The following is a 13481-nucleotide window of genomic DNA, read 5'->3' as shown; positions in this document are numbered from 1 at the left end:
TTCTGAAGTTCATGATGTCATAGTGATAAGTCAGTTATAGATATGTTCATTCTGAAGTTCATGATGTCATAGTGATAAGTCAGTTATAGATATGTTCATTCTGAAGTTCATGATGTCATAGTGATAAGTCAGTTATAGATATGTTCATTCTGAAGTTCATGATGTCATAGTGATAAGTCAGTTATTGGCATTATTGTAAAGAAGAAATTGATACGTCTAAATGAAAACTTTTTTCTTGTTTATAAGAAACAATATGTAAATTATCATCAATGCAGACTAGACTGTCGCTGTTTCCATTCGTATGAAACGAAGGCTGCCATTCCTAAAGGGTAGTTCACAAGACTGAGTCGCATATGTTCTGAGGACCAAGACCTTCTATCCAAAACCCTGAGATGGCAGGATTTCTCCAACAACGTAACTACCAGGCCAATGTCATATAACAGCCATACCTGATGCCACCTCACCTAAGGACAGAAGTCAACATGATAGAACCTCTTTGCTTTTAACATACCATCCCCTCTATAGATTAGCAGCCAATATCATAAAAAAAAAGAAAATTACTGATGACTGACTCCACCACTGCCAAAATGTTTACTACACCTCCTATAGTTTCGTGTAGAAGTAATTCCAACTTCAATGACTACTCGTGTGCACGAAACTATAGAGCAACAATGCCTCTGTTGTTGGAACTCATTGCTGTTTCAGAAAAACATTTTATACTTAACCATACATTTCAAACAACACCACAGTTACACTTTCTACATCAGGGGACATTACACCTGCATGTCAGAATGTGTCATTTACTGCATTCAGTGTAGCAGATGTCACAAATTATATACTGGAGAAGCAGCCTGCAGACTGGGTGGTCATTTTCATGAACACCTTAGATCTGTACAAGAAGGCTCTGCTTTACTTCTCCTGACCACAATAATACCTCCGACATGATAGTCACGGGACACGAGAAGCTCACTGCTCAACAAGTTAACACGAGGAAACTGTGAACACTGTTTTATCTTCCAACTGAACACCAAGTCTGCATATGGTATAAACAAAAGATTTACTTTCAAACAATTCTAAAACTTCGTGAACCCTTTCTCTATTTTCATTCCCTTAAACCTTTTCTTTAGATGCATTTTCTTTAATTCTTACTCCCGATTGAATCTTTTTTTCAACCTAACCTATGTGAAAATCTTGTCCTTCCCATAGTTACTTCCCTGAATTGTTATTTTATTTTACAAGGATATTATTTTGTAAAGTTATTTCTAAATTCAACTCTAGTTGTTCTAATTACCATTTTTTCCATATTTATGATATTTTGATACTGTTTACCTAATCAGTTCGATAATGATTTTATCAGTATTTTTGTCACCATGCTACATGTTGAATGTGTGCAATTAGAACCTTTTTGTTATTTTTTAACAATTACTTCTGAGTCTAATTCCATTGTAATACGGTGCTTACTGCCTGATGAATGGCGTCTGCTTAAAAAATTGCACAATATAAACTAGAAAAAGTTTTCTTTTAGATGTATCAATTTGTTCTTTATTATCATTTATCCAAATTTGTCTTCTCGCATCTTGTGGAACAAAGAGTATTGGTATGATCATTCTGACGTTCCTGATGTTATAGTCATTCTGACGTTCATGAAGTTATAGTGATTGGTCAGTTATGAGCATGATCATTCTGAAGTTCATGAGGTTATAGTGAATGGTTAGTTATAAGTGTGATCATTCTGACATTCATGATGTTATAGTGAATGGTTAGTTATAAGTATGATCATTCTGACATCATGATGTTATAGTCATTCTGAAGTTCATGAGGTTATAGCGAATGGTTAGTTATAAGTATGATCATTCTGACATTCATGAGGTTGTGGTGAATGGTTAGTTATAAGTATGATCATTGTGACGTTCATGAGGTTAGTCATTCTGACATCATGATGTTAGAGTGAATGGTCAGTTATAAGTATTTTCATTCGGATGTCATGATGTTATAGTCATTCTGACATCATGAGGTTATAGTGAATGGTTAGTTATAAGTATGATCATTGTGACGTTCATGAGGTTAGTCATTCTGACATCATGATGTTATAGTGAATGGCCAGTTATAAGTATGATCATTCTGACATCATGATTTTATAGTGAATGGCCAGTTATAAGTATGATCATTCTGACGTTCATGATGTTATAGTGAATGGCCAGTTATAAGTATGATCATTCGGATGTCATGATGTTATAGTGAATGGTCAGTTATAAGTATGATCATTCTGACGTTCATGATGTTATAGTGAATGGCCAGTTATAAGTATGATCATTCGGATGTCATGATGTTATAGTGAATGGTCAGTTATAAGTATGATCATTCTGACGTTCATGATGTTATAGTGAATGGTCAGTTATAAGTATTATCATTCTGATGTCATGATGTTATAGTGAATGGCCAGTTATAAGTATGATCATTCGGATGTCATGATGTTATAGTGAATAATCAGTTATAAGTATGATCATTCTGACAACATGATGTTATAGTGAATGGTCAGTCATAAGTATGATCATTCTGACGTTAATGATGTTATAGTAAATAATCAGTTATAAGTATGATCATTCGGATGTCATGATGTTATAGTGAATGGTCAGTTATAAGTATTTTCATTCTGACGTTCATGAGGTTATAGTGAATGGTCAGTTATAAGTATTTTCATTTGGACGTCATGATGTTATAGTGAATGGTCAGTTATAAAGCTGTTAGTCATTTCTAATCATACCCCTTTTATCATAGTTACTAAAGTGTTTCAATGTCCAACTGTTTGTTCTCCATTTTCATATCATCATCACTGAGAGGAAACGTATTTGTGGCAAAACTGATAGATTGCTGTGGGAAACTAATTCAAAACCAGAAAACCAGTTACAGTTGAAGTTTGCAACGTAGTACTTCTTTGACCAAACAGTTATTGGTTTTAGTGCATACTGAACTGTAACAAATACATATTATCGCAAACAGTGTCTATAGTGGACTGAACAGAAGGAATTAGAAATCAAATGTTTTCTTAAATACCTGTTAAAAGATAACATTTACGAACTAGGTTAAAATCTTTACTTCAATTCAATTTTTGATACTTATAGAGAGAGGTTTCAAGACCTCTGCGATGGAAAAATCAAGGTTCCAGGTTTGACAATGATGAGGGACATTTCTTATAAAGATCATTATACCAATGAGCATGTGGTGAATAAAATCCAGGACCTGTTTCTAGATGAAGTGCTGTTTGATTACTGTAGACTTCCAGAGGTGAGATTATTCAAATTGTAAAGGTAATTATTAAAATATTAAATTTCCTAGTGATCTCTTAATCATCACAAAAGTTGTAGCTGCTTAAATATGAAGAACATTTGATACTTATGAAAATATGTTTAAACATTGAAAACAATCGATAATTGAGAAAATATGTTGGTAGAAGTATTATTTACGTATAGATAAGTACTTTTGATAAATACCTAAAGGTTTAAATGTCTTATTTTATCTTGTTTTGAGTTATGCGTGTGAATAAGTAAACAAAAATGTTTCATTATCTCCGGTTTAATGTAATGAGATGCTGTAGTTACCTTATGTTGATGTAACATAATATATTGATCAGTAGTGTGTGTTACATTATATTACAATAAGATGCTGTTGTGGTTTTTCTTAGTGGAAACCTGTAAGGGCCAGTAAAGAAAGGTTTGTAAAAAAATATTGTCGGTCTTATTGTGATGTAGCATTACGTAGATGCTATTATCTGATAACAGCAAACTGGAGTTGCCAAAACAGGTAACTGTTGGTTCGTCTAGGCTAAACTAAACTATTGAAAAATACACTCGACGCTAGCTCACATCATTCAAATGTTTATCAAGGTTTCCATCAAACTTCCTTAAATTTACTACTACTCACACATCTGAAAGAAACATTCCAAAAACCAACAGTAAAACATCAAACCTAAATGAGCAATTATCATATTCATTCAGATGTTCCACCCTTACAATGATTTCTATATTAGAAGTTAACAATAAATCAAAAATATCATCGTTCTGAGTAGGTTCCTTAACCAGTTGATGAAGTAAACCATATTGAAGAGTTTCTAAAACCCTCATCTAAAACCCCTCTCCCTCTTTAACATTCTCTTATTAACTGTGGAAATCTAAATTTTACTGTAGAAGTTTTCATTAACATCTGTAGTATCAACTGGTGGTCTGTAACAAATTCACACTAAAAGTCTTTTCCCTTTTATCTCCTAAGAGAAACCCAAATGGGTTCAGTCTCCGTGCTCACATTTTACATGTAATTCCACTCTCCCCCCCTCTTTACGACTCCATCTCCATTAAATAACCTATAACCCTGTATTTCAATAAAACTTCTGTCATCAAAAGTGTTTAGATTTAACCATGTTTCGGTTATTCCCATTATATCAAAATCCTCCATTCCGACCAGTGCTCTAAAGTCATCTGTTTTATTTTCTAACATTACAATAGTAACAATTAAGCCTATCCTTATAACTACTTCTATACTCATTTCTTACATTATACTTTTCTTAATTTGTCTGCAATTAATTTATTCTGGCCCCTCATCGCTGTCTACTCCCACTTTAAAGCTGTCCTTAAAACCGACCTTAATAGCCTTAAAAAGGTTTTGTTAATAAATCGTGATCCTTTTAATTCATGGGTATAACATTTGTCTTTTCTTTTTTTTCTGATTATAATATTGATTATTCTTGTCTTTACAATCAGGTTCTAGATTATGTTGAATGTTTCACTGGCCCAAACATCATGGCCATGCATACCATGTTAATAAACAAGCCCCCTGATTCTGGTAGGTTTTAATCATATATATATAATCTATTGTTAATTTATAAAGGAGAATAGGGATCGTCAAAAGAGTAAAGAAACAAGATGAATCAAAATGCAAGGATTATATTTTCAAGCCTACATCTAGGGACTTTCTCTAAAAAAAGCAATCAAACAAGGCTGTAAATAGTGTATACATCATTTTCTCAAGCTACAAGTTCGTATTTTGACTCCATGTCTACAGCACTTATCAATTTTAATAATGTTTAAACAATGTTTCGACAAGGTTGTGGACCTGATGACGACAAAACCTTGTCAAAACATTGTACATTTGCTGTTATGTTAAACTTGTATTAAAGTTTTTTCTTCATTACCCGTTTAAGCCGTCTCCAAGCATTATTAGTTTCAAAATGGGTTCCTCGTCATCGAATTTTAATAATGTCAGAATAGGGACTTGTAGCTTGAGAAAATAATGTAGATTCAACTTGTTTCTGTACTTTTTTGATGATCCCTATTCCCCCTTTTTAAATTAACAATTTTTAATTACAGTATCTTGTATAATTTAGTTGTCTCTCTTGGCTCTGTTTTAACTCACGTGAATGTGTTTTACATTTTCTTTTCATTAACGTAATCTATTTTTGGTTTTAGCTACATTTTTCATTCCAGTTACCAATCGCATTTGAATTATGTTTTATAGATATGTTTAATTACGACTTTCTCGGCCACCTTCTTCATAAAAAACTCACACAACAGCCAGGAAATCCAACAGCCAACATGGATTTCAGATTGCTCAGTACACTGCAATCTACAAAAGTTAAAAAAATTATCTATTGAGACTTTTTGTTTTAACAATTGGATCGTACAGATATTAAAATCCAAGTGTAATGCATGTGTGTTTAAGAAAATGTGACAAGTATATAGACAATTAAACTAAAAATATGCAACAATTAGGTTAAATAAAAGATATTTTTAAGATGTTGTGGGGACAGAATTTTAAATAATTAAACTAAAATAAAACATTAGACAGATTAAACATGTTTATTAAACTAATAGAATGATTTAATTAAATTAAACATATGTTTATTAAACTAATAGAATGATTTAATTAAATAAAACATGTTTATTAAACTAATAGAATGATTTAATTAAATTAAACATGTTTATTAAATGAAGAGAATGATTTAACTAGATTAAACACATGTTTATTAAACTAATAGAATGATTTAATTAAATTAAACATGTTTATTAAATGAAGAGAATGATTTAACTGGATTAAACACATGTTTATTAAACGAAGAGAATGATTTAATTAAATAAAACACATTTATTAAACTAATATAATGATTTAATTAAATTAAACGTGTTTATTAAACGAAAAGAATGATTTAACTAGATTAAACACATGTTTATTAAACTAATAGAATGATTTAACTAGATTAAACACATGTTTATTAAATGAAGAGAATGATTTAACTAGATTAAACACATGTTTATTAAACTAATAGAATGATTTAATTACATTAAACACGTTTATTAAACTAAGCTACATATGTGCATATGCATTAAGTTGAATGTTACATGTTTTTCAACAGTTTACTGCTGCATTGGCTTATTTTACTACTCAACCATTATTTACTGTGCCTGAGATTTCATGTAAACACACATTTAAATTGCATCGAGTACAAAGGAAGCTACTCACAATAACATCACATATATTATGTATTTATAGCCTCGTAAATCAACTTTTTAAATAGGTCATGGACATTTGCAGTGTTTCATATAGTATGTCTGTCTAGGTTTTGGTGCAAAATACCCAGCTGATTTTGCTGTAGGCTTGTGAAACAAACATATCAATAATAATAACAAAATACACACTCATAATTTCAGTGAAGTACAAAAATCAACAAAAGAAATCACCACTCACTACTAATGTAATTGTTTACTGTTAGAAAACTCACTGAAATAGTCACAGAAAATCACGTAGAGACAAAGTACAACAGTGAACTCAAAAAACAATGAAGACCAGTGAACTTGTGATGAATCCTTAACATGGCAGTTTCTAATTAATGTGCTATAAGTTGTACAAATTATTTTTCAATTTATAAAATTAATTAGTTAACACATTAATAAAACACCAGATTTCTTCAATGGCGGAAAGTGAAGGAATTAGAGAAATTCTCCATGGCAAAAAAAAATGAAGGTGCTTAAATTAATTTTAAAACTGCCCTCTGACATACTCAATACTGCATTCATTACTATTGTCCAGATTTCAGTTAAATATTCATAGCTGTTTTTTCTGTAGTGACTTGTAAAACCGTAATCAACAATAATAAGGCTGTTATAAAAATATACACATTGTTTACTGTAATATAAGAAGCATTTCTGACTAGCATAATGGTGCTTAAATGTCTTCAAAGAGCTTATGTTGATAGTGAAGAAGAACTTAGAAAATTTTGAGAGTGGAAATCTCAACTTTCAAGAATAAACTTAAAAATAGCCTACAACCTTTGCAGGAATTTATTTAGTAGATGTGCATAGATTTTGGTGCAGTATAGCTAGCCATTTTTGCAAGATGATAAAAACCCTATAACCCGAGCAGTTTCAAAAGATGGACTTGTTCAGGGACAAACTGCAGGCCAAGGTGCTTGAATGTCTTTGAAGAGAAACTTGGCCAGTAGTGATGAAAATAGTTCTATGACCTCTACTGCAGTTTTTAGTAGGTTTGTTATTTTCTCTGTAGGCTTGTCAAACAAGAATAATATGAATAATAATAATATGAAGAACAAATGGAGGAATTTTAAATTTTGTCTAACAATCAGAAAAATCAACTTTTTTGCTATTATCAATATTTTTGCAGCCTTCATCATTGCGATATAAGATTTTGAGTGTTGTTTCAAAAACAAGTCTGCTTTTTAAGATGGTTTTTGCCTATATGTTCTATTAGAATTTTTGTGAAATTCCTGGGCGATCCCTATTATGAACCACTAACATGGTTCTCTGTAAATTGAACTCAATTGACTGATGATCTTCACAACCAAACTGTTACTATCATATATATATGTTGAACTCAGTTGACTGATTATCTACACAATCAGAATGTTCCAACATGAAACCTTACCTCCAATTTCATAATAGCCTTCCCAATTCAGTGCTGCCCTCTATATGCAAAATTTTCCTCACCACTAGTCTTGAAACTCCCACCTAAGATCACGTTTCTGTGTGCTATTGTATGGAAACGAACATGCACCAGCTTTCCACCAATAGGGAAACCCATCGAGAGGGCAGGGAAATAATCCCCAGGGACTAGAAAAGTGGAGGAGGTAAAAAAAAAGAGTAAAGTAATTGATTAAATAAAAGGAGATACAATATAATTAATAAGTCTAAATCTTATAAAGATTATCATTCGTTGCTGACAGTTAAAACATGAGATGCCACAACCAACATCAGTCAGAAGACAAAGGTGCAGTGTATGAGATATAACTATGACTACCGCTCTACGTTATTACAATATTATGTCATTCAATTCACCCCATACACTACCTCCCCCAAACTGGTAGATACACTGTAATTATTAAAAGTTGTCTATGAGGAATTTTGATGTTGTAGCCCCCAAATTGTGAGATTTTTCAACACATTTTTGATAATTTTTTGTGTGTGTAACCCAATTGAAGTGTTAGCCGAGGTTTCGACTTGAATACCACCATCCATTGCAGCTCCAAGTAAAGTAGTCCAACCCACGTCATCAACCTTCCCTTTGATCAATAGTAACATAGAATATTAGGGCAAATCATTATATTATAAAATAAATGTGACAGTTGTCCAATTTAAAGTTTTGTGTCATTATGAAGTGCATTTAAAGTGGACTTCCTCTTCATTGGTAGGTTTCCCATATAAAATAGCCAGGATTGTATGGTTTATTATATATGAAACAATACGCATAGTAAGAAATATATATATATATAGAGAGAGAGAGAGAGATACATATATTCATACCTATACTGTTTTCTTTTTTTTCTATTAAGCTAATTTTAATTTTTTTTTTTTGCCACAAGAAGATTAAAAATGCTTGAATCTTAGTTATATTTATTACTAACGTTCACTTGCAAAATTTATGACCAGTGTTTCTATATTTAAACCTAGAATTTAATTTTCCATTTCAATATATTTTGATGATTTAAAGATGTGAAAAATATTTTTATTTTCAGCTTAAAATCCAATTGAGAAATGTCTCGACAATATAAGCATAAATGTGATGCTCAAAAGATGAAATTCAAACAGCAGAAAGATTATGTAGAGGAAGGTTAACTCTCTGCGTTGTTGGTTTTTGAAAAGAAAAGTGAATATCAGCACAAAGCTTTCCATTCAGGTTCTGATGTGACCCATGGAGCAAGTGCTGTTACTTCAAATAAATCAGCTGAACATGATGAAATGTCTGATGAAAATGAATGACAGTCTCACAGCATATCCTGTTACAGCCTATCTACAGCCACATGTAATCACTACTGGAGGAACACTTTTAAAAAAGTTCCTAAAAATCCACAGCAGCTCAGTGGTTTTGATGATGGTACCTTAACTGAAGAGAGTGTATTAGCTGAAAACCTAGAGAACCGGACTTCTACAACACTGGACTGTTAGAACTGGACTTCTACAACACTGGACTGTTAGAACTGGACTTCTACAACACTGGACTGTTAGAGCTGGACTTCTACAACACCCTAAAGATTTTCTTTTTACAATTTCTCTTCCAAAGGCGTTCCTGCAAAATGTTGAATACAGTAAACATGACTGGCTAGGTTGAAGTAATATCTGGCAAGCTTTATACTGTTTTCCATGCAACTTCTTGCCAAGACTCCAGTTTTATCACACTGTACAATTAGAACTGCTAACAGCAGGCTGGAAGAAACTTTATTATAGGCTACCTGAGCATAAGAAAAGTGTTTGTCATTAGAAATGCTATACTAAGTGGCATGAGCTTGAGAGACATTTTGAAGCGAACTCTAGTGTTGATTTACAGCTTGAGAAGCATATTCTTTAAAGAGTGCCAAATGGAAGGATATCCTAAAGTGGATTATAGATGTTGTCATATATATATATATATATATATTCTACAGAAAATTATAGATGTTATCATTTTCTTGGGGGAGAGAGGTTTAGCCTTTCATGGATCATCACAAAGTATTGGTGCACCTGATAATGTTAATTTTTTAGGTATAATTCCTGGGGGATAGAGGTTTAGCCTTTCATGGATCATCACAAAGTATTGGTGCACCTGATAATGTTAATTTTTTAGGAATAATTCAGCTTCTCAGTCATTATGATCTAGTTCTAAGGAAGCGTGAAAAGAGAATCTCAGTGAGCAGGTTACTATCTTCAAGCCCACTACTTGTCAAGTGAGTCCCTGAATGAATTGATAGCGACTTGTACGTCACTTTAATTTATAGGAAAGACTTACAGCAAAATACCTTGCTACCATAGTAGATGCAACGTCTGATTCATCTCATCAAGAACAGACGACTTTTATCATGAGCTATGTATTTGTGTCATCAGAATATTTTTCCTTTGTCATTCAAGAAAGGTTTCTAACATTTAATGATTGCAATATGAGTCCGAGGCTGATATTTTAAATCTAATACTTGGTTGCTTAGCTGATCATGAAATATCAGTAATGGATTGCAGAGTTCAAGGATATGACAATGCGTCCAACATGGCTGATGAGTATAATTGTGCTCAACCTCTATTACTAAAAGTTAATCCCCTGGCTAAATTCTTACCATGTGCTTGTCATAGTCTCAATCTGTGTGGATCTCGAATGGCAGACATTCTTTGGAATAGTTCATAAGCTTTACAGTCTATTTAGTTTAGTTGTGGTTCACAGTGATGGAGCATTGTTATCAAGAATGTATGCTTCCCTTTTCATGGATATTCGGGAACACTACGGATGGACAGAGTGGATAGTGTTAGGCTTTTCGCAGCTCATTTTCTTGGGACTTTGGATGTTCAATCAGAAGTTCTTCAATCAATCTTGCATCTCAAACAAGATGTATAACTGCCTGTTGCCAGTCATTTTCTTGCATCTTGTTGGCTGGAATCTGGTTAAAGGTTTTTGTGATCATTGATTAGCACAATCAAGTATTGCAGGCCCACAAAGCTACCACTGATACTGAAGTAAGCAAAACTGAAAGTCTGTTGACTGATTTAAAAACACTGCTTGAACATTGGTGCTCAATTCTTAATAAAGCTAAATTCTTTGCAAGTAATATGAATCTTCTGCCACAACTGCCTGCCAAATGGAAAACAGTTCCCAAGTATTTTCATTATGAAAATAAAGATTTAATTGATTGTGAAGAAAATGAACCTGTAGAGGAGCGTAGATTCTGTTAATTTATATTAAAAACTCATTTTATTTTTTGTGGCAATATCTAGATATATCAGAGAATGATCTGCATTCCAAAACTAGGGAGTTTCTTGCCAAGTGTAGCTTTGATGTGTCAGAAGACTTAGTGGAAGAAATGAAACATCTAAAGGCCATCCACAATGCTAACTTTGGTGATACTGCATTAAATCCTTTAGATCTTCTAAAAAACTCAAGCTACATCCACTTTTCCCAAACGTTTTGCTAGCCCTTCACATTTTCTGCATAATTCCAGTCAGAACTGAAGAAGGAGAGAGATATTTTAGCAAGCTAAGAATGATAAAAAAAATTATCTGCACTCCACCATTACTCAAGACGGACTGACAGATCTGAGAACCCTTGTAATTAAAAACCAGTTAGCCCGAACTTTGGACTTCGGAATAATTATTGATCATCTTGCCAGATAGAAGGCAAAGAAATTCCACTTCTAACAATGAAAATCATGCATTAAAGAATTGTCTGGCCTAATGATGATAAACCCACTTATGTATTATAATAGAAGAATACTAGCGCAATTAAGTGTTGTTTTGATACGTATATTCACCGTATTAAACAAACATGAAACTCATTGTATGAGCATCTCTTTCTCTTTATTAATTTTATTCATTTATTTAATAAAATTCTTTAATTAGTGACTTTTTTTTTTATTTCCTTTTAGACAGCATTTGTCAGTTGTATGGTGATAGAATTAATCATTGATTCCTTAAAACATTTTAGTCCATCTTCATCTGAGTAGTTTGTTGAAATGTTATTAATAGTGACTTGGACACATACAATTTACTTGTTATGTATACAATGAATAAGAAACTTACATAGACTACTGATTAAACATTTTTGGTGTTATAAAATAAATGCCTTTCTTACTCAAGTGCCTTGTCTCTTTTTTATCTGATACCTTTGTCTGACTCTTTTCTTCTGCCATTGTGATTTTACTGGAGTGCTTGTTTCTCTGGAGTCACGTGTTGGGGCCACATGCCTTATCCTCACTGGTTTCCCATCTCTCCCATCCATCCTCTCCCCTCCCTGTTTCCACTTCTTGTTCCTCTCCTTCCATCTGTCCTTCCAGTACTTCTAGACTTCAGTACTGTCAGTCTTGGCTCAAGGATAGTAAGGCCTGTTTAGTTCAGTTTGAAGACCTCTACTCTCAGTTCATGGCTTATTGTTGGGTACTAGGAATTCTGTCAGAGAGCCTTACCCTTTGTTCTTGCTTCCTCTCCTTCTCCACTGTCTCCTTTATTTCCATTAATTTTCTCCTCCAAGGGATCTTGGTTTCTTACCAACATTTGTCTATGGCAGTGTTGGACCTAATGGCTAAAGACACTATTAAATGGGTTTATCATCCATCTGCAGGATTTTATCCCTATCTTTTTGTGATTCCCAAGAAATCAGAGGATTGACATCTGGTCATAGATATTTCAAGTCTCGGTCATTTCTCACTTACAGTGGTTTTTGCTCCAGGTCTTTGGGTGACTGAGGTGGATATCTCAGATGCTTATTTTCACATTTGGCTCCATCCAGTCATCCTATTCTCTTCCTTCAGGAGGTGATGCATCTGGGTTAGTTGGTACTCCTGGAGAAGTTGCATCTCACGCCCATTCAGTATCTCCTTCCTTTGTGTGTTTCTCAATTTGCATCTCCACAGGGCTGAGCCTTCTTCTCCTTTTTTGAGGGACATGGATCATATAGTTTTCCATGTAATATCTTTTCCTCCTCTCACTGTGCAAGTGGTTCTTTCTCTTTTGGGGACTTGGGCTTTCATGGAATCCCTTATCACCTCTGGTTGTCTACAATGGACTTTGCACAATTGATGGAACTTCATCATAACTTGTCCTCCACCATCCTCCTTCCTTCTCACAGACTTCATCTGGTGACTCAACAAAACCAGTACCACAGAAGGAGTTTCTCTGGAGGTATCTTGAGCAGGAATCATTTTCTTATGATATTTCATGGATGTTATGAGCCATACCGACAACCCTACAGTTGTCTCCCATATCAATTGCCAAAGGAAATTTGGTCTCACTATCTCTGTTTTGACACTCACAATCTTCTTTTCTGGTCCCATGCTTGTACGACTTATGACTTGTCCTATTCCAGGTGCCTTGAATCTTGTTGCTGATAATCTCTTGAGACTCCACAAGATATTACGTATGGAGTGGTCTATCGATCCTATGGTGTTCAAGTGACAGGGCACCCCTTTTATAGATGTATATTCCACACCAAGATGCAGATTTTACACACCACACATTAAAAATGTATTG

At 33.5% G+C, this 13481-nt stretch overlaps 1 protein-coding gene across 4 annotated transcripts in view; it reads left to right on the top strand.

Annotated features, from left to right (window-relative positions):
* LOC106469915 (phytanoyl-CoA dioxygenase, peroxisomal-like) overlaps positions 1–13481 on the top strand; it is a 32900-nt gene that overhangs the window by 12697 nt on the left and 6722 nt on the right. For all 4 annotated transcript variants that reach the window (XM_013930433.2, XM_022398491.1, XM_013930432.2 and 1 more), the window contains exons 4-5: positions 3123–3285; positions 4755–4836. In XM_013930433.2, coding sequence (XP_013785887.1) covers positions 3123–3285; positions 4755–4836 — 245 coding nt within the window. The remainder of the gene's footprint in view (positions 1–3122; positions 3286–4754; positions 4837–13481) is intronic.

Source organism: Limulus polyphemus, unplaced genomic scaffold (assembly GCF_000517525.1).
Source record: "Limulus polyphemus unplaced genomic scaffold, Limulus_polyphemus-2.1.2 Scaffold3721, whole genome shotgun sequence".
NCBI lineage: Eukaryota > Metazoa > Arthropoda > Merostomata > Xiphosura > Limulidae > Limulus > Limulus polyphemus.
The sequence above is the reverse complement of the archived record's forward strand: the minus strand, read 5'-3'. Positions and strand labels throughout refer to the sequence as shown.